The sequence below is a fragment of the Symsagittifera roscoffensis genome, chromosome 9, assembly GCF_963678635.1.
Source record: "Symsagittifera roscoffensis chromosome 9, txSymRosc1.1, whole genome shotgun sequence".
Classification (NCBI taxonomy): Eukaryota; Metazoa; Xenacoelomorpha; order Acoela; family Convolutidae; genus Symsagittifera; species Symsagittifera roscoffensis.
Window position 1 is genome coordinate 12,219,804 of NC_087070.1, and position 26,737 is coordinate 12,246,540.

General features: G+C 40.1%; 1 protein-coding gene across 2 annotated transcripts; it reads left to right on the forward strand.

Moving 5' to 3' along the window:
• The first annotated feature begins 16,971 nt into the window (after positions 1-16,971).
• LOC134854383 (alpha-ketoglutarate-dependent dioxygenase alkB homolog 4-like) lies at positions 16,972-25,455 on the forward strand. Of its 2 annotated transcripts, none has more exons than XM_063870607.1 (4): positions 16,972-17,080; positions 17,157-17,465; positions 21,008-21,295; positions 25,186-25,455. In XM_063870607.1, exons 1-4 carry the CDS (start codon positions 16,979-16,981, stop codon positions 25,393-25,395), a joined length of 909 nt encoding a protein of 302 aa, XP_063726677.1. In that variant the 5' UTR covers positions 16,972-16,978; the 3' UTR covers positions 25,396-25,455. The 2 variants fall into 2 exon arrangements, with proteins under 2 accessions (XP_063726677.1, XP_063726678.1); XM_063870608.1 differs by having other exon boundaries at positions 17,167-17,465.
• The last annotated feature ends 1,282 nt before the right edge of the window (positions 25,456-26,737 follow it).

Sequence of the window (26,737 nt, forward strand, 5' to 3'; positions counted from 1 at the left end):
GAATAGGTGTCCATTCCTGAGTTTCGGGAATCATCATCCGTCGAAGAGGTTGTGCTGGAGACTGCACGCTCCTCCAGATCATGTCTGTGCCTTCTTCGCATCCATCTGAACTCCCCTGACAAAACCTTGTTCTCTAGGTCCTGTTTCTCATCAGGAATTTTCTCGTCTATCTCAGACTCCCCGGACAAATTTTCTTGTCCCGGGTGTTGATCTTGTGATCGCTGGTTCTTTTCATCATTCGTCTCCCCGGACAAATAGTCTTGCAGCCGATTTTGTTCTACCTTTTTACCTTCCTTATCCTGGTCCACGAAGGTGACGGTTTTCTTTAGCTTGCTGCTTCCCTGTTCTTTCTGTCCGTAAGAAGTACTGGTTAAAATCTCTTGGGGTATTGATGATACTAGTTGCTGAACTATTGTCCTACAATCCCTCTCATTCTCTTCGTGCTGTCGTCTGGACGGCATGATCTTCACTTTCTCACTGACTGTTAGCGATGCCACTGCAGCTGTCCACTCGGGGTCATCTCTGGTCACTTCTCTTTCTAACAATCCACCCAGCATCCGCATCACTTGTGGTTTGACTTGCACCGTTTTATCCAATAATGAGAGGCTGTTTATATTCATGCGAGAGAGTTCTTGCTGGGCCAGGTTCGAGCGCAGCAACAAATCCAAGGGGACCGGGTCCTCCTTGGACAGGATCTGTATCTCGGCTGCTTTCTCTACAGGTAACTCAGGGTGCCCTGGAATTGGATGTCCAGACTTATCCAACCATCTCGTTAAGGGAAGCGCTTCATAAGTTTCTTTGTCCAGAAACGAAAATCCCTCCTTTATTTCCGCCTGATTGGCCTGCTTCTGCTCCAATCTTTCATAGAACTCAGTTTTCTTGCTGAGACTGTCAGCATTCTGGTGTTTATCACGCATCCTATGTTCGATTATCATATGGTAGCCATCCAATCTTACTATCCATCTACCAATATAACTCTGATCCATCGAGTAGGTCTTCAACCAAGATAACGCTCTGTTGTCCACGCGTAACTTGAAGGCAGCGCTCCCCAAGTATGCACGGTACTTCTCCACAAAGGTGACTACTGCAAACATTTCTGCTTTTGGTGCGCCATATTTCATCTCTGTGTCACTCAAGACTTTGCTGCCGTATGCAATGGGACGGAGAACTGTTCTTTCGTTCCATTCTTGCTCTTGATGCAAGATTCCTGAGATGGCCACCACCGATGCGTCTGTGTCGAGAACATACATGCCCTTTTCTGTAGGCATGCCCAACACTGGCGCTTCGCACAGTTCCCGCTTTATGTTCTCGAAAGCGACCTGTGCCTCATCGTTCCATTCGAACTTTTTCCCTTTGTTGGGCATCAGCTTCTGCATCGGGTACACCTTGTCCGCATATCCTTTTATGAATTCTCGGTAGTAATTGGCAAACCCTAAGAAGCTCAGGAGCTGTGTGTCCGTTCTGGGGGCTTTCCATGTCAACACTGCTTCCACTGCTTCCGGGTCCGGCGTCACACCATGCCTATCCACCATTCTTCCTAGGTACTTAATCGAGTCCCTAAGGATTTCACATTTCGATGGTTTGCACTTTAATCCTGCTCTTTTCATGCATCCAAAGACCTCATCGAGCCTATCAATGTGGTCTTCCAGGGTCGGTGTCGCTATGACTACGTCATCCACGTAACACATCACGAGGTTCCCGTACTTCTTGGTCACTCCAGTCAAAGCCTGAGCCATCAGTCTTTGAAAAGTGGCCGTTGCATTGCACCAGCCGAAGGGCATCCTCTTCCACTGGTACAATCCCAACTCGCACGCGAATCCGGTCTTCTCTCTGTCCTTCTTTCGCAGAGGGACCTGCCAGAAGGCAGAACCTAAGTCCAATGTGGTGAAGAACTTGGCATCACCAAGCTTAGATAGGCTCTCGTCTATTCGCGGTATCGGGTACGCATCTTTTATCGTTACCGCGTTCAAGTAACGAAAGTCGCAACAAAATCTAAGCTGCCCCTCTTTCTTTTTCGCCATTACTACTCCGCAAGCCCATGGTGATTTCGAGGGTTCTATCATGTCGTATTCAAGCAACATTTCTATTTCCGTTCGGCACGCTTCCGATTTGTGAGGCGTCATTCGTCTTGCGCCTTCCCTATGGGGAACGGCGCCCTCTTCTAGTTCGATTTCGTGTTCGACGAAATTACAGCAACCGATATCCGCCTTATGTTTTGAAAATACATCTGCGTTCCGATTTAGGAGGTCCCGTAATTTTTTGAAATCTCCCTCACCTATTTTCCCTTTTAAATGTTCTATCTCTGGCAAAACCGGTTTGTCAGATTCTAGTTCATATGACGAGGGGCGTTCCGGGGCGTTGATAAGCCGTCGTCTGTTTCGGATTTCATTGAAAACAATTTATGAATAGATTTTAATTCATTAATCCTCTTTAAAATTTTATCTTTATTGGCATGATAAGGACAGTCTTTCACACTATATTTCTTCAAGTTTTGTGTCTCCTCATAGTCGGTCCTCATCGGCAAAGCGTAGCCAAGCTTCTTTCCACGCTGGATTGAAACCGTGGTGTCCATTGTGTTCAACAACACACTGACACACAGTCCGTTTCGCGTTACCGAGAAGCTCCGGCCTAAAATCACCGAACTCTGACTATTTGGATTCGGTACTAAGCAAACCTGTTTACTATCACTTAACGAATTCAAATTTCTCATTCTAAAAATTGCTACTACAGCCTGTCCGGTTGTAATTTTACTTTTCTATCCAAAAAAATTGGTACCTTGTTTTCGTCTGTTATTATCCTATTAATTGGTCTCTTAACATACTTCCGGTCCGGGTTTCTAATCCGTATCAGACCGTTGTTCAAGTCAATCATCACGTCAAAATTCCTGACAAAATCTCTGCCCAAGATGAATTGGTCGGCGTTGTCCAGATTCTCTACCACCAGGAAGCTCATCCAAAGATCCCGTCCTCCCATGTGGAGGACCGTTATTGGTGTTCTTCCGGCCACGTAGATAGCTCCTCGATTGGCGGCGGCCAGTCGGAGATTCGTTGGAATTAGATCTTCCCGCGTGAAGCCCATTCTTTCCCAAGTTTTTATCGGCATCACACTCACTACCGCTCCTGTGTCCAGAAGCCCTGTGACTCCGATTTTTGTTCCGTTGGTGTCGAGCAGATGTGCGGTCACATCTGCTTCATACCCAATGTGTACTGCGTCTTGTTCCATCATGGCGTCATGGCCTATCCTGCGGACTTTGAGTTCCTCTTCTCCCAAATAGATCTGCCCCATTTGGTCATCATCTGTTGTTACATAAGTCCTGGTGTAAATACTGATTCCATCCACATTCAGCATTACTTGATACGGCCCATAGACCTCTAGGTAGCGTCCATGAAGTTTCTTCATGCGAGAGCCACCCGTCGTTAGTAGTGCTCGCACAGCTCTCGACTCGGTGCGTGGCTCCACCTGCCTCAGATAATCTGCATATGTGTCCAAATGCATCAAAGTGAACTCGGATGGTTCACTCAGATTTCTGATCACCTGATGTCCAGCCACTGAGATTATCGACTGTATCTTGCTTCCTTGCGGCACCTTGCCGAACCTCTGACCGGAGATCACATTAAGCTTCATGCTCAAACTGCTTGGTGCTTTAGTTTCCTCGAACTCCGTTGCTCCGAAGGTATTCAGTTGCTCCTGAAGTTTTTCATTCTCCAGTTCAAGTCTCACTTTTTTTCGATCTCTTTCGTCACTAGTTCCTGCTGCACTCTATTTAGAGCATCCCTCGCGGCTGCCTTATAATCGATCTTGAAGTCGTGAGCCGCGGTTGCTGGTTCCGGCTCACGTGTCTCCTCTATTACCGCTTGCATTTTCTTAGCTGCCAGCTCTTGAGGTTTATCCTTTCTGCGTGCCTCTGCTTCACTCAAAAGTCGAGCCTTGCTGGCTTTCACTCCTGACAAAGATTCTTCATGTCTTGGATGCTTAATGTCTGCCACTGCATCCCAGAATTGCGGACAATCTGATTTAAAATGACCTTCCAAGTTGCAAAAGAAACACCTCGGGCTAAATTTCGCAATTACTCCTCTCATGAAATCCTCGTGGTCCAACTCTGACGCATCTTCGTCCTCGAGGCTAAAGCCTATTGCTTTCATGCCTTGTTTGTAAGCTGGGCATGCTGACACATGATGGTCCGTTGAACTGCAATTACCACAAGAGCGTCTCTTGTCCATATCATCCCTCAAATTGTACCAATTGTTCCCTTGGTTTGCTGGTCCGTTGTTAAAATTGCCATAATTGTTCTTGTAATATCCAGATCTCGAAGGAGGTTTCAACAAAAGATACTCTTTTGATTTGAGCCTCAACTCCTCCGGTGTTGGCGCATTGGTTGATAGTGGTGTGTAATGCGTTGCTAGCATCGTACGAAGTTCATCATTCTTCACACCATCGATAAATTTCGAGGCTACGGCCAGGTTCATCCTTCGGTTTGACTCATCCGGTTGGCTGCATCTTCTCAGCATTTCCAAATCATCGAGAAACTTGTCTATCGTTTCATCTTCTCGTTGCCTCCGTTTCTCGAAGCGCATCATCGCCTGGTGCCCCGGCACCCCTGATCCAAATCGGTTTAACAAGATTTCGAAGATTTTCTCCGCAGTGTCACGTTGATATTGCTTCTTGGCCATGACACAGTTCAGGGCTGTCCCTTCCAAGTTGCTGGTGAGCGCGCTGCATTCCTGTCTCTCCGACAAGTCCTCTTCCTCGAAATGCAGCTTCATTACCTCTATCCAGGTATCAATACAGCCATCAGATTCGTCTTTGTAGCATCTTGGTTTCTTAAAGACTCTTCTGGACTTCTCACTGCGTTCATTGGTTCTTGATAACCTTGTCAGGAATGTCTCCAAAGACCTGTTCAGGGGTTCAAATGCTGTGGCCATTGCCGTAGCATCCCTTGAGTGTCCTGCTTGAGTGTCCTCACACCTCGTCGAAGGCTCTGTGTGCGGTGCATCCCTGCAAACCGAATCACCGTGAGTGTTTCCCGCTTGGCCCACATGACTCCTCCTCGGGCTTGCATGCCCCCTGTTGCCGGAATAACTTCTCCCAGTCGCATGTGTGCCTTGTGTTGGTCGTTCGTTAGAGGTCTGTCTGTTCCCCGTTGAACTTGCTCTACTGTTCGGGCCCCATGTTCCATTACCCCTTGTGGCATAGCCTGATGAACTGCCCCTGCCTCTAGTGGATCCATACGTCTTCCTCTTCTGATGTTCATTGAAGTTCACCCTCGGTTCCTTGCTGGGACCTCCCGAGTTCGGTTCTCCTTCTTTTGGTCCACTCTTGCTGCTTAGTAGCCCGTCCAACCTATTCATGATAGCCTGAGTTCGCCGCTCCATCATGGCGTCTATCATTGTGTCAAGAGTCCCAAGAGACTGCTCTTGCTGAATTCTTAACCTCTCCATATCGTCTCTTAAGCGTAACTCTCGCTGTTCCGCCTCTCTGGTCATTCGCGACAAGTTCTTCGCCATATGCTCGTCCGTTCTTTCTTTCAAGCGTTTTTCGCTCCTGCCAACTTCCTGTCTATTGCTGTTTATTTCTTCCCGCAGACTTTCTCTTTCAATGTGAACTGCTCTTTCTAGTTCACTCAACCTTATTGACATCTGCTCGTTTTGTTCTCCTAAACTGTCCACTATGTTGTTTAAAGCTTCTTCTAGTGCTGCCCCGTTATCCACGAGTGGCGTCACTAGTGGCGGTGTAACCCTGTCGGTCCCAGGTAGCTTCGTGCTGGTCGAGATCCGGGCCTTGACTCTCTGTCTCGACGTCTTCTCATTATCTATTTCAGGATCCGCTAACGCGTTGCCTAGCCCTCTGGTTCTACTCTCTCCAGTCTGTGGCTCTGAACTTGTCGTAATCGCGAAGTCTTTTGACTGGCCCGGTGTGTTTGCCTTTTTGCTTATCGTTGTCACTACACCAAATTTGTCCATGGTTCCAGTCTCTCTTCCGACGTATGCCTCGTTCTCCTGGATCGAACTGTTGAGGCTGACTTGAGATCCAAAGTCCCCTTGCTCCTCTTCATCCTCTTCCTCCTGGGATTCACCGTCGTTTCCTGCTCCCCCTCCCATGCTGAATGGAAAGATGTTTCCGAAGGTGTTCTTCATTCTTTCTGAGAATGATGATGACGTTGTTTGTTTCCCAGTTCCGCCTGCCATCATAGTGTTGTCTGTCGGAGATCTTCTAGTTGCCGTTACTTCAGTTGAGATGTCGGACAGTTCCGACATCTCCTCTCGATCCAATATCCCGGTGGAAGTGGCAAAATCATGGCCTTGTTCTACCGGAGTAGATTCACTCGCCAGCCTTCTGCCTCTCCCTTCCAGTCCATTTACTTCCTGGTTGTCGTTCATGGTATGGTCCGTATTGACCTCCACTTCTAACAGTTCTTTTCGCTCTTCTGAGGTCTTCTGACTTCTCGTTTCAACCATTCTGCCTGAAACCGTCTCCCCTTTATCGGACCGGGATCGCTTGATCCAATCCACAAAAGGATCGGTCATCGTTTTTTTTTGCTTTTCAGGTATGAATTTCCTAGAGCTATTACCTCGTTTTGGTATCCTTGATTTGTCTAGACTCATTCTCTATTTGTCACTTATTAATGCCTATACTTAACCCGATTGCTAGATACCTTATAGTTTTATTAACAATAATAATGACACAACACAATAATTTTCACAAGATTCTATTAAATAGTGACCACGAATCCCTGTATGTTATCAAAGTACAGTTTGTATAAAATTTATTCACACTAACCGATTATCGGTGGTAAGATTTGAAAACTAGCACAATATGGTGTTATCAGTCAATTTAAAAGATAGTGTACTCACTACCCAATCAAGCACAGTTTATGTTGACTTAAAATCAAAAAAACAAAATATATATTTAATGTCAAACTATGAATACCTCTATGAAAAAAACGTATGTGTGATGTACTCTCAGTCGGTCGCAGTACAATAGTCGAACCTGTCTTTTAAAGAAAAAGCTTTCCCTGCTCGGTGCTGCACCAAACAGACAAAATTTTGAAGGCAGTAATTTTCTCAAGTGGGCGTCTATTGCACCCACCGAGTACTGTGTTACCTATCTGCCTTCGGACTGCCCGAGCTAGACCTACTAAACTCCTCAGGGCAGTCACTTTTCCCAAAAACGTATTATGTTACAATCCACACCAATGAATCACGCTCTTTTTAATTTAGACTTAGTGTCGTGAATATCCGAGTTCGGACCTGTTTTGTTTTGGTCTGTTTCTTATTGAAAGGCAAGTTACCAGTGCAGTCACTGATCCCTAGCCTGTGTGCTAATAACCTAATACCTCTCACTTTAGTCTTTCTTTCGCCTACCTAAGTCCTTTAATAAAATAATACCCCTCCGGATTGGCACAAATAGGACCCTTCCGGACTGGCAGAATCTAGACCCCTCCGGATTGGGACCCCTCTGAGTTAATTAATATAAGACCCCTCCGGATTTGGACCCCTCCGAATTAGCAACTATAAGACCCCTCCGGATTCGGAACCCTCCTAACTTGAAAAAAATTTTGACCCTTCCGGATTGGGAAAAGTAGCTTTTCGGAGATTTCCTTCTTTCAACCTATACCCCTCCGGATACGTTCTCCGATGCAATTTTGCTCTTTCAATTAACTAGGAAGGGTATGCACTACTTTCCTAGACCCTTCCGGATTGAAGTTAAGCCTCTTATTTGACAATTCACACTAACGGTGAAGGGTCTTATCGCTCGCCTAACTTCGGCTCGCATAAGCTTTTGCTGTGCCTTTAGCCTTCCCTTTTGGTCTAGAACAGCCTAAAGATACTTTATTCAACCGCTATTACCTTTTGTTAGGGGTATAAGGGCTTTTCTAAAAAATTTTTGTAAAACGTGAAGGGTGTACCCTTCCAAATTGAGGAATTTGCTAAAAACAATCTCAAAAAATTTTCACGCTAACTTTTCCGAAAAACTTTTGTCCCTATCAGTAAGCTCAGCTAATTTCTGATCTATTGGTACCAAGATCAACTCGATATGCCCAGTAGTTCCAAAGTTATTAACCAAAACGTCTTTTTTCTAAAGTCAAGAAATTTCTCTCTTATAGGTTCCGCCTAACTTTTTCCGCAAATCTGGTCCTTTCGACCTAAAAATTGTTGATCCGAGCTCAGAAGGCTTATACTTTTCTAGTTCAATGCAAAAGACCCGATCTAAAACGCTTTAGTTGAAAAAATTTGCAAAAAACTATGCTACCTGTACCCCTCCGGATTGATGAATCCACCAAATCAAACACGTTAAGTTCGATTACTCTGCAACCGGGAAGGCTTCCGGGTAGCGGGTTTTAAAACTTGTAGATTCACTAGTGGACGTTGTCCGAACAACTATTTTTACTGTTCTAACTCAAAAATTTCAAAAAATTTTCTGAATTTTTAGTGTTTCGGTTTCTCAAAAATCACGAAAATTCGGTTTTTTGGTTCCAAAATAGTTCCAACCACTTCCGAACTAAACTTAACCGGTTCTATCTATTATGGTAGTGCAATTACGGTAAAACACACTACTTTAGCGCTTTTTTCCGTTTCAAAAATTATCGATATCTCAAAAATCGCGACTTGTGGGGGGATCAAAATATCGCTATTTTGACCCTAAAAACCGGTCTGTTTTCGTTGTTTTTCACTGAAAAACGATATAAGACTATTAATATAGGCTCTATAAGTAATAATAATAGTAATACTATACCTCTCCGGGTTTGTTTGATATCCGAATTAAGGTGCTTGACTCGGATATTCGCAGTTCGGTGAAGGGTCACTACAGTGCAGCACTGTCGAGCCCCCCACAGATTACTATTTTAATTTTTGTACCAAAAGGGATACAAAACTTGTTAACGATACCCAACAGTCGATTGTTGTTGTCGTTGAGCCTCTTCTTGTTGCTCCTTGTACTGCTTGCCGGATCAGTCTTCTCCCAAGACCCTTCCGAATTGAGCGCAAATCAGCTGACCCTTCCGGATTGAGCGCAATTTATCATTAACGTGCTTAAATGCTCAAATAACCCTACAGTACAAGCTTCACAAACGGGCTACAAAACTGATCGTAACGATCTTGACTGATATAAATGCCTGTAACAACAATATATCTATCAACAACAAACGGGGGGGTCGGATCACATCTTGTCTGGGGGGTTGATTTCTACTGATTTTTTACTTTTTTACTGTTTTTGGTTTTTTCGGTTATTATTTATGTTTTTTGTTTTTCTTGGGTACTATATTACTTTTTGTTTGGTTTTAAATATATCTTTAAGTGTTTTTGGTCACGAACCTCTCAGGGAACGAGGGAATGGCCGATCCCCCCACCCTTCCTGGTTCGTGAATTTTCGGTCTTAACTAAGTTAAAAAGCTATTCACGGTAATCCGGAGGGCTTCCGCGCTCCGAACCACCCCTCCGCCCCGGCGGTTTAGGCCTAATAAGGGCGTTAATGTGAGCATCCGCTCGGCGCAGAGTGCTCGTTAACGGTTCTGCCGGTCATGATGTTAAAAAGAATAACACCCAGGAGCGCCATAAAAACATCTATGTAACATTCGCCCGGAAGATACATATCGACGGAAGACAAAACTAAGTCTTAAGACGACTGGCTAGCGTCTAAACAGAGCTTTGCATGCTTTTCACCGTCTCTACCAAGCCAGTACTTTTCGGTGGTCTTTCTAACATCGGGTCGACAAAAACGTTACTGCTTTCGGCTTCGGTCAAAACACTCAAATTAACTAGATTACATGCAGAAACAGTGAGCTCATGGCTGGGTCTCAGTATCCTCAGACCACGAGGTCACTCCTAAAAACAGGGCTACTACTTATTATATTACTATTGTTTTTGTTCAGTAGATAAAAATCATCATCTCCATCGAAGATGGATCAACCCTTTCCCCCAACTCCTAGCTTCTCATCCTTATCAAAATGAATCTAGATGTTAATTAAATTCAAGTCAGGACATGACAGGAAGCTAAAAGTCTATATAACAGGCTAAAAGTTTCAGTCCCGAAACCCTTCCGGATTCTTGAATCCACTGAATCAAGCTCGCTAATCTTGACTTCCTCTTAATCCGGAAGGCTGTCCTCCACCCTTCACCGTTGTCTGCAACGGCCCTGCAATTATTATAGCGACACAATAGTTGCAACTCGGAGTGTTCTTTGTTACTCTGTAACTCGTTGTCGTTTTCCAATCTCTATTTCGTAGTTGTTGTTAGCGCAGCTAATGTTGTTTTGTCTCTCTCCCTTGTTTCAGTTAAAATGGCCGCCTCTGACGTTTCTCAGAAATATGACGTCATAATTCGAATTTTTGAAATGTTAATATACCAGAATATTCCAGCCCTCACCGTTTGGTCAATCGTTCCAATAACGTTCTTAATTCTCAATAATCACCAATCCGGAAAGCACGCTGCTAAAAATTCGAATTCTGCAGAGATTGCATTTCTCACATTCTGGTCGAATGTCACAACTCTGCCTCGACGTCGACGCCCCATTCCTCAACTCATGCTACTCACTCGCGCAATGTGGTTTCTACTCAACAACCAGTCGGGTCGTTCATTTCGCCTCAACCGGGGACACTACATCGTGCTGTTTCGTCCTCGTATACTCGTCCTATGGATTTTCCTGAAGTTAGTACATCTAGTCCTGATATAACGGTTTCGTCCCCGGAAAAGGAAGTATCTAAAGATTCGAATCCCCCTTCTCCTTCAGCGTCATCACATCTGCCTTCCTCCTACCCTTCACTTTCAGTACCTGCTCAACCAGTGGTTGACGATGCAGAGTCGGTCAGGACTTCTCACCGTAGCCAAAAGCCAACTCAGTTTTTCGGCAATCCGTTGCGGCATTCGGTAAAATTTGTAGAGGAGGATCGAATATTGCCCTCTACAACGACATTGGCTTCACCTCTTATACCAGTCACGGAGGAACAGATTATGGCCTCAAATACGCCAACTGTTTCCATATTTTCACCACGGAAACAACTTATTCGCGATCGTTTTCAGCCTCAATCTTCAACTCAGACGTCGTCTTCATTCCCTCATAGGAAGGAAACCACGGGCACAGATTGACCATATTTGCCAAGAAAGAAAGTGAAAAATGAAAAAAAACTCTTAAAACTTGCTCAATCGTTCAAACTTTAGCTAAAACTTTTTCACGTTATCATTGTGCTTTTCTGTACGCAATTGTGTGGGATAGGGGGCTATCAATTCATCTGCTCGTCCAGTTGCAGTTTATTTGTTCTTAATTTTGAAGTTTTTCAAAATTTTTTCCCCGCGGGGAATGTCGTGAGGCGACCTTCGGTACCTCGTAAGTTATTTGTTCTTTTGCAGTCATACTTCAAAAGATACTAATTATATTAACCAAGGTCACTGTTAACCTCTATTGTCAATACCACGCTGAGCGTGTTTTTCATTCTCATATCTGTTATCACTACTGTTTGTTAGTAAATCTGATTCTACGTATTCTCATGATCTATCAGGATAAAATTCCTAAACCAAGTATATATCTGAAACCAAGCATCAAACTAACTCAAATTAACAAAGCATCTAACCTTAAAACAATTTACTTATTGTTCAGCAACCAAGTTTTCATTCTAAAACTCCGGCAAATCTCAACTTGATGCAAACTAAAGACAATGATTATCTCTGTATTGGATCATTAACATTAGAAATTTCCTGCAAAATTTTGGGCGGCTAAACCCTCCCAGGTACTATAAAGTTTCACATACCCTCAAAAGTTTTGCTCAAAGTATTGGCTGCTACTTTACATGGATACTGATCATTCAGCCATTTGGCTCTGTTGCTTGCTATAGCTTTATCAAGATTTTTTTTTACTAGATTGAGGTTAAGAAAGATTGGTCCTGTAGACCTTGGCTCAAGGTCCAGAGACACTACTTCTTTGGGATTTCTCTATCAATCGGAGCCAAAAATAGTTCACTTTGAGATAGAATTATAGATTTGTTACAGTTTGCAGGTTATTGCCAGTCCCCTTGAATTCCAGAAAAAATTAGAACGTCTTTATGGTCAGGTATCAAGATACCTAAATCATGCTGATGTCAATAAAAACAGATGGCAAGACTTCTATTGATTTTTTATTAGACTGTTTGATTCATCTCATGTGAATCAACCTAAAAATTGGTCCATCTCATCGGACAAATCAATTCAAAGACTCTTATGTCATTAAACTGACAAATGAAAACTTGATGACGTTTCTGGAATAAATTCCAGTGAAACAATCGATCGAGATATATTTTAATAAAGAAAATGAGTAAATTTAAAAATTCATCAATTGTTCAATTGTTGTGCCATTTCACTGGAAGTTTTCCATGTCTCGATGCCCAATGGAATTCCACTATGAGTTTTTTTTCACGGGGCGTACTCGAAGTGTTGCACAAAATTTGGTTCAGGAAAAATAAGCATTCAGTTTGTTAACTTGATAGCGTGATTGCAAAAAAAATTAAATTGATCATTTGCTACTTGCGTTTGACTTACCGGCTGATCAAAACATTTCTGATACTGATGAGACTTCCTCATTGGGTATTATCATTTTGTCTGTGAACTTCACAAACCTCAAAAAAAAATAAGAAAAAGAGTATCAAGTCATTTACAGAAATTCACTGCAAGTTAAGTTCACATGTTTACCACAAAATTGTAGCCAAATTAAATTCTCATGATAAATATCTGGATGGTTCAGATTGAAGTTTTGCTTCCCAGTAAGATCTCAGCTATATCTCTCGGTTTCTGCTGAAAACGTACAACATCTCGGGCGTACATTTTGTCTAAGTTTTCAGCCAAGGTTGTTTCACGCGTCTGCATGCTGTCTCAAGGAATTTTCTTAGTTTTTTCTATTGGATAGACTCCGTTTTGTTGCATGAACACTGTTTTCATGTAAGCTCTCTATCCAGTTACGGCTTCGAATGGATTGTACTCAATGGCTTAACTTAATGTACTCAACTTTATATGATTCTTCAAAAAAATGTTCAGCCAGGAAGTAAAAACACGGAACCAAGGAGAAAAACTAAGATAAATCCAAATGCAATTGAATTCCAGTTTTGGATAGTGTCATGCACGCAATTTTAAACAGGCCTAGTTTCCTTGTATTAGGCATAAAAGGCGTAACTAAAAGGCATAACTTCTCGCCGATGAAGAGGTTTAAGAATTCTCATTTTCAGAGAAAATTTCTTGAACCTAACAGAGAACCAACATGGATCTCCTAAGTTCAACAGGATCTAAATACATCCGAAAAGGTTATTTTTCTGTCATCAAATTTTAATTTTCGAAGATAATGCATAAGTTTTTTTCGGTCCTTAAATTCCTTCAATTTTGAGTTTAATAAGTTTTGATGATGAGAATTAGCATCAGAAACTCGACCTGTATTGAATTTGATCGATCTCACGAATTCATCCTGAGAAAAAGCTAAGAATGCCATGTAATTTCATTGCCAGGCTATAAGAGTTTCGGCAGCTATTACAAAAAAAAAATATGGTCGCTTATACATCCTTGATCGTTTCGACTTTTTACATTGTGTCATTTCGGACAATCTCACTTTCCTTACCCTTTAATCTGAGGTTACTTCCGAGGTTTTGGCAGCTATCACAAAACCAATATGTGTAACATTCGCCCAAATACTACACAGTGACGCAGCGTAGAAAAAGCACCTATTGACGACTGGCCGGCGTCAGTTACCCAAATTCTACTCGTTTTTCACCGTCTCGACCTAGCCAGTTGATTTTCTGTCTGTTTAGGGCTAAGTAAAAACTACCATTTTTAGGCCATCAGGCAAACGACTTTTGATCAGCTTTCGTTTGCATGCGAGACAACAACATAGCTGGGTCTCGGATCCCCAGACTACGTGATTGCTATTAAAAACACGGCTCGAATATCCTTGTTTACTATGTTTTGACAGTTATTTACTAAATCCATTTTAGATGGATTGACCCTTTCCTCTTCCTAGCTACTCATATTCTAAAATAACAAATGATATCGGGGTTAATTCAAATGTTCAGGACATCAGAGTAGCTAAAAAATTAGTTTATTATAGTCTTTCAACTTACGACAGTCTCTGGGCGCCGGGCCTTCGATTCCGTGCTCTTCAAGAGATAACGTTGATACTTCTTCCACTCCGTGGCACGGGAGGGTACTGATCCTTCCGGCTATCCCACTGAAGCCTCTTTTCTTCCTATCGTCTTCTTCTACACGTCTTATCGTGCGTGATCGTCACGATAAGAGACTCCTTGTTTTTCTTGCTTATTTTCTTGACCGTTCTTCACTTGTTAATTCGGGTGTTTTCTTTATTTGTCAGTTTTCTGCCAAATATGGCCACTTTCTGTATTTCTCAGAAATATTACGCCGCAATTCGAATTTTTGAAAATTTACTTCTAGAATTTTCCGACCCTCCTTTTCATGATCAATTCGTCATTAACAACCTTAATACTGTTTTTCTTGCTCGTCGGAGGGTTCGGCTGTGTCAATCCGGCGGAATGGCACAATGGTCGCATATACGTCAGATCTTTTCGATTCTTCCATGGTGTCATTTCGGACATTTTCACTTTCCTTGCCCTTTCGTCAGACGACGACACGCGATGAGGACATCGATGTTGAGTCCGGGGAGTATGTGCCAGTAGGTCATATTTGGAAGTTTGACCTTAAGCTGAACGTTTAATCTTGACTTTGGGGAGAAAAGTAATTTTTCAAATTTTCGAATTCAGCCTGTCATGCTCAAGTTTCTCGCGACAACTAAAAATACGAAAAAAAGCAATCGGAGGATTTGAGTGAAAATTGCGGGAAAGTTCTGAAAGATACTACAGTAAAATTGCTATTCGCAATTTTACCAGAATTACACGACGCGAGTAGAGCTATCTTGTTCCCGATAGTAAAATCAAGAGTACTGGAAGAGAAAGAGAAGATCAATCGACTGTACCAGAGTGACCCTTGAGTGGAAACGTGGACAGCTGACGTATATGCGAAGCTGCCCAATGGTCCAGATAGAAAAACTTATTCTTGAGTTCAAACTTACTTATTTGAAACTCCTTGAGCTAGAATTAATTGCCCTAAATTAATTCTAGAGTTGCTTTACAACTTAGTTATTCGATTCTAGAGGTCATGTCGGTATGTGAGTACCTCATTTAAATTTCTTAAGTGTGTTTTATGTGATTATGTTGAGTTAGGGCGATTTTTCAATTTGATACATCTGAAATGGATCAAAGGTCCACTATCCAATAAAAACTAACGGTATGCATGAGTTCCGATCCTGTCTTAATGGTGTTCGCGTGTTTTAGGTATTTTGAGACCTGACCATGGGGGCGTTCTAATTTCTAGAGTGTGTGGGGGGGGGGTATTTTGGTAGTAGCCTTAATAATAATAATAACAAAGGATTTAGGACTAATCCAAGGGTTCGCATAAAACCCAGTGATTGGGAGGTTCAACGTTCGTGTTTCAGTTGTTAAAGTTAAGTTTCTTCAAATCTCTACAGTTGTTGCAGCCACATAATATCCGCCAATTGCATGAATCTGACTCGTTGTAGCGGGTTTTGAAGAAATTCGTATAAACTTCCAGCAGTTTAATTTTGCATCCTGGATCAAAGATTATGTCAAATTTGAAGTAATCGTTAAAAAGGTTGGCCAGACGGCAAGCTCGAAACCAGTAATCTGATTCACACTTCTTCAGACGTATTTGTTGGCAGGCAAAATTTCGTGTTGCTTGTGTTCTTCGAGTACCGATGTCTGTGATGGTTACTTGACTACGCCAGTCTATGTCAACTTTTCCGGTTAGTATTTTGGCAAACAAGAGAATAACATGAAGTTCTTGATATAAGGAGATTGGAAGGATATCGAGTTTCACGAGCTTATCCTTATAGGATATGTTGTTTGTGATGAAGATCCATGATACTGCTTTTCGCTGGATACTTTCAAGAGTACCTAAGTCGCCTTTTGATGGTTTCCAAAGGGCTGATCCGTAGTTTAAAATGGGCACAACATAACAGATATATGCGTTCTTTCTGGTCCAAAACGTCGCTTTTGAAAGATTCCGTTTTAGGATGAAGCGAGCGTTCAAGGCTTTTTCGGTCCTTTTCTTTGCATGCAGAGTCCACGAGAGTGTGTCATTTACGAGAATTCCCAGATCTTTCATACATTCAGTTGTTTCAAATTCATGGTTTGGCAGTGCAATAGGAGCTGTACCTTTAATGCAGAGCACTTTACTTTTTCCAAAGTTCATTGACATGAAATTTAAGCTGTAACACGGGTTGTAGTCTCATGTCGCAAGTGAACCGATTTGGCTCCGGCCGCATGACGTAGAAAAACACAAGAGATAGTGTCCCTGACTCTTGAGCCAATGGTTATAGGGCCTATTTCTCTTAGCCTCTTATGTGACTTAAGTAGGCGACTTTTATACCCGGTACGGCTGAAGCGGAAGAGCGAAAAATGACAAGTATAAAGATCTAGTAGATGATGGGTATCTTTTTCAACCACTAGCTTTTGAGATTCAGGGCGCGGCTGGCCCCAGCTCAGAATTTTTTGAGCAAGCTTTGTAAGAACCTAAGCATATGCACTGAGGAACCTAGAGCAGGCAGCTTTTTAAAACAGAATCTCCCTGGTAATACAGATTGCGAACGCCGCTTGCGTACTCGGAACAATAATTGACAAAATAATCTTCGAAATTTTTTATTTGTCACACTTGTATAATACATTTTCTCGTGTCGAGTTCCGTGTTCTTATAGAAAAAACGTAACCCATATCGATTTTAATTGAAAGGACATCAACACTTGACATCTTCTTTTATCATTATCTATCATATCTAGAAAATTCCAAGGATTTTGACTGGAATACGTGATGAAGGGACTCCTGACTGTGACCTCGGTTACTATGATACTTCTGACCTTCTGATTAACTTAAAAGGGTTAAGTTTCACTTTCCGTCGTAATGTGCTTTTCGAGCGAATGTTAAATGCGAAATTGTGTTTCAGATTAGATGTCTGAAATGTCTTGTGGCTGCAAAGCCAGCAGAAGTTGTATCGCATGCTCTCGTGATGGACTCTTACACCTTAAAGAGAAGTCTTTTCAATGTACTTCTGTGAGTGATATGAATTGCTGTTTTTGGTATATGCGAATATCGATCAAAAAAGTCATAATTTGTGTACTCATTTTAGTTTACTTTAGTATACTGTCCAGTTTGCCGAGTTGCTCATCACACTTCATTTCTCTTTGATGACCCCAGTCTTAGCGGAAGTTCTATGGTTAAACAAATTGCAGCTCTCTATCTGTTATCGCAAACTGAGAAACGATGTATTCTTGAAAAAGAAGTAAAAATTGAGGTCTTCAAAAATGAGTCGAAGGACATCGAAGTTAGCGGAATTACCGTTGGATGCTACTTTTTGAGCCAAGAAGAAGAATTATCAATAATTGAGCAAATTGAAGGTTTCGATTGGAAGCAATCACAATCTGGAAGACTGAAACAGGTTTCAATCTTTTTCTTGCTATCGGTTCAAAACTTAGTCCTGCCCAATGTATCGGAAACTGCTTGATTCTCATAAAATTAATGTTTCTCTAGCATGCTTTCATTTCGAAAACTTTGCCGACCTTTTTTTAAGTCGACTAAACTCATTTTTCCACCACTCCTATAACGCTCTAAACAATAATGTTAACGTTGTAGAAATGGATTTATTTCAATTAGGAAACAATATAATCAAAGAATTTTTCGTAACTGAGTTGAAATAACGTTTTCAGCAGTTAATTTTTTTGTAGCTCCTGAACATCTGAGCGCCTTATTAAGTTCCCGGTATTTTGGTGAAAATTGCGTATCTGTGCTTGTTTTTGACGGCAGTCATTGTTTTCAACACAGTTTTTACCATTGCAAGGTTATTGCAACCGGGTACTCTTTTTCCCCATAAAAGACTCCGTTCACAGAGTTCGCTTATCAACTTTCGCAGATTTCTTTCAAACGTACGTGTTGAATAATTTTGCTTATTTGGTCTGGAGGCAATTTCGATTCTTGGGACGCCACGGGATTCAGATTTTAATCCGCACCGGCAGGTTTTAGCGGGTTTTCACCTTTCAACCCACCCATTCTCTTTTTGCCAACAAGTGATATTTAGGATTTGTCGCCGATTTTTTTAAACTGAAAATTTGATCATTACGATTCAATTTCCGTTCATAGGTTGTAGGTGCAAAAAAAATCAATTAATAGGGGCCCTTCGTCATACGACGGTCGGTACACACTTTTGATAATGTTATAACACCGCCATATGAACAGGGGTTGGCAATAAATAATTGTTGGAAAAATTATTGACAATAAATAAATAACAATAAGTGATTTTTAGGACTGGGCAATAACAATATTTGTTTTTTTTTTGCTGAATAATCGGAAACAGCGAGATTAAATGCGGAGTGTTAAGTCGTTACTCATCTATAACCAACCAGTATTCACTGAGTAAACGTTTTACCTTAGCCTGATTTTACCAATAAAGATATTGTTCGTCGTTTTTTCTCTTTTTTTTTCATGTCGTGCGTCCTGGATGCAGAGAATCTTTTGTTTTTCGGTTAGTTTTTCCGCAAGTTTTTAAATGGTTCCAGTTGCGCTCCGTGTTGCTCTTCTCGTGCTGGAAAAAAGATAATGGCAGATAAGCTATGCTCGACTTCGAGTATTTGTTTTTTATGATGCTCTCGTGGTACTTTTAGGCGTCTATGATTTTTGGGCATGGCGGCCCAAGTGAGTTCAAGGTTTTAACATCAAAGAACGGTCGGCTGAATAATCTCACCACGAGTCCATTTGATTTAATATTAAGTCTGGTCTCATCTTCAGTTGAATTTGTCATGTGAAATTTTTGCCTTTCAACGGCTGAAATTTCGGCTCTGTCTCGACATCGAAGCAGACCTCTTTTATCGGGTCCCGTATTTTGTGAAGCCAAAGCTGGTTATCTCTAACTTTGGGACAGCGAAAGTAATGAATCAGGTAAAAGTTTAATCCATGCAGGCAGATGTGTGGGTTGTTTGATGTCTTTTTCCGATAAGGTTTGGTTTGAAGGATTGTCTTTGTTTCAGTTAAGCAAAATTATTCCAGCTGCGGTTCCAGAAAAAAAATCAATGATAATTGCGCTTAAATGCGTTTCATCAATAATGTTTGAGAACACTACAGTGGATTATTTTGAAAGGACTGGTCAGAACAATAAACAAAATAAAAACTTTCGGAGTTTCCATTTTGTTTTTAATTTTGATATCTGACGCCCTTGCCTTACACAGCAAAGTATATTTTCCCAAAAAAAGATCGAATTAAGCATTTTCGAAACAGTTCTTTCTGAGGGATTTTTATTATTTTTTCCGTATCCATTCCAGTGAACGATAAATAGTCGCGCGATTTTAATTAAGTGTCCAGTTATTTGTTCATTTTAATCGATTGTGTTCACTCTGCATTCTGATTGGTTGCTCCTGCGGTTTGGTAGATTCATTGCCCAGACAAGCCTAGTTCGTAGAATTCATCAGCTTACGTTATTAGTATTTCAAGTTTCCATTAATCTTTTGACGGCTGAGCTGAGAGGTAACGCCCATGCTTGGAATGGCTCAGTTCTGGCGTGGGTTTGAGTCCGACGAGGAGCCCAAATTATTGGAAATTAAAAATGGAAATAGAATAGTTGTCATTTGTCTGTTTAATTTTGACGGCTAGTTTTTCGCAGCCTGGATTTTCTTTTGATTTAAGTATAATTGAAAGTCATTTTGTTTTCTTCCTATAATGGTGCGGTTTATTAAGCTTCATGAAATTTGCCCATTTTGTAATTTTCTATCCGAAGGATGATTTGAACAATTTTTTCGTTTCATTTTGTCATAAAGAAGCAAAGAATAAAGCCTCATTTTTGTAATATATTTTAAATTATTAGACAAGCGAGAGTTGTGGTCTATTACGATTTTTCCCCAATTTTGCTCATTTTGGGGACTTTCCTTTTTTATCAGAGTTGCGCCACATCGGTAGTGATGGTGCGCAGCAATCATATGCTTTCGGGTTCAAATCGCACGTGCCCTGCAATTCACAAGGTTAGCTCTTGTAAGATAGCCTTAGTTCACCTTTTAAAGTTAACCTTCGGGTTAGGCCTCTGGCTGGTTAATTAAAAAATAGTATTGGCAGTTTAAAAGCACATTTGTTCTCTGTTTTATGACTAACTAGTGTTTTGGTTCTTCCAGCACAAGTGTGTAGGGCAGTCGACTTGAATGCGTTGAGGGATTTTTTTTCAAAATTATTTTGCTTTTTAAAAGCTACTTGACGTTTTGTCGCTTGTATCTGCAAAGTGCCGCTTTGCCCCTGTGTGAATGTATCTGATACTATATTGTGGCAGAAAAAAAATTATTTTCCGTTTGTTTACTATTCAATCGTCGCCTGTCTTTGGAGTTTGTCAAATGGGCTTTCGTGATTAAATATGGAGAATAGGTTGATCATTGTTAGTACGTAGAAGAGCAGTAGCGGATTTAGGGGGCGGACGCTCCCCCCGTCAGGGATTCGACCCCCTGCCGACCCAAAGGGTCCCCGGTTGCACTATTTTGAGATTCAATTTTTGGCTGGCTGACCCATAGGCGCCAATATATACTAATTTTGAGGGGGGAGCGCGCGATTTTTTGGTCATTTTATTCCAAGAGTGGCTAAACACGCCTTTTTTGGCCTGTTATTTTTTTAAAAAATTTGCTTGCAGCGCAGAAAAGTTGGTCAAAATGGGGTCTTTATAGTGATTTGGGAGAGCTCAGAAAACCAATTTGGTCGACCTTAAAAAAAGGCCGACAAAATGTTCTTTTTTTTTTGAAAATCCACCCCCCCCCCCCCCCTCTTAAGAAAATCTTAGATCCGTGCCTGGAGAATAGGTTGATGGAGATCATTGTTAGTCTAAAGTCCTAAAAATTTCTGAAAAACAGGAAACATGTTGCGGTATTTTTTCCAATAGTCATCGCTAATAAAATAAGTTTTCTGTGAACGTGAGGCTGGGGTGCTTCGCTTGAGGATTGAAGTTTGTTTACTTTTTAGGACTTCGGACCAAAACCGAATTTCAAAAAGAAGAAATTGCGCCTTGAAACATTCACAGGTCTCCCTGCGTTTTCCCAAGGGATTCTGAGACGCTTACGTGACATGCCGGGAAATGAGCTGTCTGACTTTGAAGCTGTGGAGCAGTGTCATCTCGATTACAATGTATCTCGGGGGTCCCACATTGACATGCACTTTGATGACTTCTGGCTGTGGGGCGACCGACTGGTGACCTTGAATCTACTCAGCCACTCTATTATATCACTCACTCATCCACAACTGCCATATACGGTAAGAATTCCCTGTTCTACTTTCAAGGTGCCCGGGATGACCAAAAATACTAGTCATACAATTTCCATATATGGAAAAATGCTAGTCATACACTTTCCATGCAATTCCATACGTACAGAAAATTGCATGAAAGGTCTATGATTAGTATTTTTTTCATATATGGAAATTGTATAACTAGCATTTTTCCATAAACCAAAAATATTGATTTTTTACATTTTAATTTCTCAAAATTTTTTGGCTGTGCTCGTAACCGAACACAAATGACATAAACCTTGATTACTCAAACGTAGTTAGTAACCAACGGTTTGGCCGTCTCACATTAACAATGCATTGGAAACAGCCTGATATGTCTTACTTCTGTCTCAGACAATTAACATAACGAAAGTAGTGAACTTTTAAGTTTTGGCAATAATTTTCAAAGATGATTATTTCTAAAATTTGAATGTTTAAATTACCAGACATTTATCAAGGCATACAAAAACATGTCACACAAAAGAAAGAGGAGTGTTAAGCGTTTTTGAAAAAAGTTACGAAGAGAAAAGGAAAAAAAAATCCAATATTAGAAAATACGAAAATCAATTTGCAGTTGAAAAAAAAACACAAAAAAATTTGGCGGCAATTTCAAAAATACTTAGAAAAATTTTTGTCGTCGCCATCAAAAAAATGCTAGTCATACAATTTCCATATATAGAAATTGTATGACTAGTGTTTTTTTTCAGAAAAAAAAATAAAAAAAGTCAAAGTTTTCAGTCGTAGCAGCCCAAAAAATGCTTAAATGTTTTGCAAGCAGTGGAATTGATTGTTCAAAGCTTTTTTTTCACAAAAAAAAATTAAAAAAAAATTCTAATCATACAATTTCCATATATGGAAATTGTATGGGTAGCATTTTTTTCATACCATTTTTTTTCCTTTTTTTATGAAAAGATACCAATTTCGATACCAAAACAACTATAAAACACCTTTGAAATTCGATTAAATTCATTTTGCAAAAATGTATGAAATTTGTATGACCAGCATTTTTCCATAGACTAAGTGTATGAAATTGTATGATTAGCGTTTTCGGTCTATGGAGGTCAACCCGGGTGTTAAAGCAGCAGTATAATTCGACAGATTTTATGGAAGTTTCTGAGCGAATAATGCTTTCAGCGATCGGCTTTACTAATATTAATTACAATTACGTATTTAGAAATTTCAGATGGATGCATTCCGGAAAATATTGTATTAGGACTTTTTGTTCAAATTACGCCAGATATTCCAGCCGATTTAAAATAGAGACGTTTCAGCGGACTTTTGTTTGAGATATTTGAAATATGTGGACTATCTATAGAAATATAAAGACAATCTATTTTAGTGACAAGCACGGATTCTCACGCACTATTTCTCTCGTGCCGGATATAAGTGTAGGGGGGGAGGCTGGCGGATTTTTAAAAAAATTTTGAAATTGTATCAACCTTTTTTTAGGTCGACCAAATTGATTTTCCCAGCTCTCCCAAAGTTTTGAAAAACAGGCCCAAAAAAGCGTTTTAAGGCACTTGAAAAAGTTTAACCAAAAAATCGCGTTTTTTCGGCGTGTGCTCCCTCTTAAAGTTAATATATAGTGGCTTATTTTTCTTTAATTTTTTTCCTTAAATTTCCGGTTGCACTTTTGCGATCGATAAGATTCTGGTACCACTTTATGAATTTCTAGAGTGAAGCCCACTAGAACTTCTTTGAAAAACTTTCATAAATTTAAATACAAAAAAGTAAATATACCGAAGTGACTTGATTTTTTTTGGCTGAAATGTCCTTTGCCGAAATGCTGTATCTAGAACTCATACCATTGTATGATGGGGCGGATCTAGGTCGGGGGGGGGGGGGGGGGAGGATCTCCCAATATTGCTTTGGGAGAGCTGTTTTTCCGAGAGCTCTCCCAAAGCAATATTTATTAAGAGTCGATGAACGTATTTCAGATTCTTATATAGGTCGTGATGATTTTTTCGTCTTTTTTTCAGGAAAAGCCTTATAATTTGTTCACGCTCATTTTTTTTGGTTTGACTTTGGGTTTCTTTTCAACTTCAATTTATTTTTTGTTGTTAAAACGAAGGCAATTTCCGCTATCGAGCACCCAAACTGAAAAGATCGCGAAAAACGTGATTGACTTCTAATTTCGACGTGTGCTTCCGCCTTAAAGTTACTATATAGTGGCTTATTTACTTAATTTTTTTTCCTTAAATGTCCGGTTAAACTTTTGAGATCTATAAGATTCTGGTACCATGAATTTCCAGAGTCCAGCCCACCAGAACTTCTTTGAAAAACTTTCCTAAATACAAACACAAAAAAGTAATTATACCGAAATGACTTGATTTTTTTTGGCTGAAATGTCTTTTTCCGAAATGCTATTTCTAGAACTCATACCATTGTATGCTGGGGCGGATCTAGGTTTTTCTCGGGGGGGGGGGGGGGGGGGGATTTTTTAAAAAAAAAATCGAAATTTTATTGACCATTTCTTTTGGGTCGACCAAATTGATTTTCCGAGCTCTCTCAAAGCAATATTTATTAAGAGTCGATGAACGTATTTCAGATTCTTATATAGGTCGTGATGATTTTTTTTGTCTTTTTTTTTCAGGAAAAGCCTTATAATTTGTTCACGCTCAATTTTTTTGGTTTGACTTTGGGTTTCTTTTCAAGTTCAATTCATTTTTTGTTGTTAAAACGAAGGCAAACTCCACTATCAAGCACCCAAACTGAAAAGATCGCGAAAAACGTAATTGACTTCTAATTTCGAAAGTAGTTTTTAATTTTCCGATTTCCCAGCGGAATAAAATTTTTACCTCTTGCGTTAAATTTTTTCTCAAATTGTTTTAATTTTATCAATCATAAATTGATCTGGAAAATCAAAGAGCTGTATGACCATCTATTTTTTCTTGGAAACTCGAAAGTTGAGACATTTTCAAGAAAGTCACTATTTTCTGTTCAGTTTACTTGAGTTTTATTGTCTCTTTTTCAACTGTGTCTTGGCTATGAGTTTTTTTTTTTCGTTTTTCCACTAACTTCTGGCTCTTTTCCACTCCCCTATTTTTGCATTTCGGTATTGAAAAGCTAATTTTGCGTTGTCTTATTGTTTAAATGGCGAACAAACTAATTATTATGAACATATTTATTCTTCATACCTTACATCGTAACCTTACGCATTCAGCCATAATGACACAAGACAACTGATAAATTGGAAAATTTAAAATGTGGATGTGGCGAAAGTGGAAAAGAGCCTTCCTTCTCTATTTCAGCGATCAGCGTAGTGTTTAGTACGAACCTTCTTTTTTCTAGCCTAACTCGCAAATAAAAGTGTTCACTTATTTCACCTATGCTATAATCACGATCTGTAACATTGGAAATTTCATAGCATCTGTTCTCTGCTTTTATTTGTGGCTAGTTTTTGTGATGTATCAAGCTTCCGATGCTGAGTGGTTAGTGCATGCGACTCAATATCGCTAGGTCGCTGATCGAATCCGAGACGTAGCCAAATTTTTACTTTCTAAATGCACTTTATAGAGCTGATTTTTTTCGTTTTCTCGCTTGTGTTTGCGAAGCGAAGCTTCGCCTCTGTGTCGAATGTAACATCGTTCAAAGTTCTGTTTGCTAATTTTCGAGCGCCATGGTGCTTTCATTCTCTAATTGTTGTATCGCAAGTGGTGCGAAGCTCAGCTTCGTCTCTGAGTATCAGATATGAGTTTTGGGTATCGAAATGGTGTGGATCAAATTTTTTCAACGCTTTCATTTGTTTCTTGAATGTGTTTGGATAGCGTTGTGAAGTTTAAGGGATTAGAATTTAAATCAGACAATGCATTCATGCGTGTGTAATATTTTTTCCGTTTTCTTTCGATTTATTCGAAAATTGAAGCTTTTTTGTTTAGATTCTCATTGGGCAACCCAGACTATCAGTTGTAGTTCTGTCAAAGGAGGCTAGAAATGAGTGGTTTCATGGCATATATCCAAATCATATCATTGACCGAAGAGTAGCCATCACTTACCGAGAATTAACAGACGAAATGAAAAGCACAGATGTGGGCTTGAAAGTGACCAAGATTGCTTCCAATTTCACGGCTGTACAAACTTCATCCTGACTGTCTTCATTTTGTATCATACGAAAAGAATTTTATCATCCTTATTTTGATTTATCGTAGTCGATTAGGAATTGAGTGTTTACAAAAAAAATTTTCATAATCTAATGATCTGTTTTTTGTTTCTATGATATGAGAAACTGCGATTCATGCTACAGTTTGTACACAAGAAAGCAGGGTGCAAATCTAACAATTTCTCAAAGGATGGTCGTTTAGAAGCAAGTCTAAAAATATCTTCAACCTTTTGGTTCTTTGATCATCGGCTCTCCTTACCGGCAAAATCATACTTTGCGTGAACTGCCAAGTTTCAAATGAGTAGGGCAATGTTAACAGGAGTTTCATTTGGTTACAATCTTAATTGGGAGGCGATAAAAGAGCCGACATTTCACAGTTCGGCTTAAGTTGGTTTCTAAGCTCTCTTGTTCTTTTGTTCTCTGTTTTTACACAAGTAAAGCTTGTGTGATAGTATAACCTTTTTTTTTTAACCTAAGTAGCAAATATTGTTGCGATGCAATTATCGTTGAAAGAAAATAAGTTCATTTTGAAAGTGTTCATTTTGATCAATCACCAGCTATTAAGAGTAATGTAGTGAGAACTCTTTGTTTTTTTTTTTTTTTCAGGAAAAAGTCTAAAAATTTGTTCACGCTCAATTTAGATTTTTCGCGGTTTGATTTGTGATTTCTTTTAAAGTTCAGTGCTTTTCCATTGTTAAAAGGAAAAAACTCCACTATCGAACAGCAATTTTTTCTTCGAAACTCAAAAGTTGAAGATATTTAAAAAAATCGTTTTTTTTTAGTTTTCTTGCGTTCATTACTCTTTTCCAACTGTAAGTTGGCTGTGTTTAGGAACAGCTAATGCGAAGGATACTAACACAGACTATTATAGTACAAATTTTAGCTTCAACGTATCATGGATCTGTTGCGTAAAGGTAGGGAAGGAGACTCTCATCAAAATAAAAGGGTTCGAACCTGGGCAGGGTCTGATTTTTAAATGAACTTCTTCGTTTACTAGTTAAAAAACTTCCGCTCTTCAAATTGAGGCATGTTAGTTGGTTGATATCTTTTTTTTCTAATTGACTGGTATTGCTAATGCGTCATATTTGGCTTGCGTCACTTAGTAATTTTGTAGACTCATAATTGGCGTGCGTCGCTGAAGTTTTTTAGACTCAAAGTCCAGAAAAGTTTAAAATTATCAACCCTGTAGTCGGGTGCTTTAGAGGTACTCTCAGGGATTGCAAGTTGTACCCTCAAAGGCGACTGCTCAAATGCCTTTAATATGACGTTTTTTTCAATATTTCTCTAAATTTTTCTAAAGAACTTGTATTAAAATGAAACGTTTCATAATT

What these genes read in the sequence shown, in the direction of transcription:
- LOC134854383 (XM_063870607.1), top strand. Translation starts at nt 16,979, where the DNA reads ATGTCTGAAATGTCTTGTGGCTGCAAAGCCAGCAGAAGTTGTATCGCA. An exon ending in AGTCTTTTCAATGTACTTCT is followed by an intron (nt 17,081 to 17,156) that starts GTGAGTGATATG and finishes TACTCATTTTAG; the next exon opens with TTTACTTTAGTATACTGTCC. An exon ending in AATCTGGAAGACTGAAACAG is followed by an intron (nt 17,466 to 21,007) that starts GTTTCAATCTTT and finishes TTTACTTTTTAG; the next exon opens with GACTTCGGACCAAAACCGAA.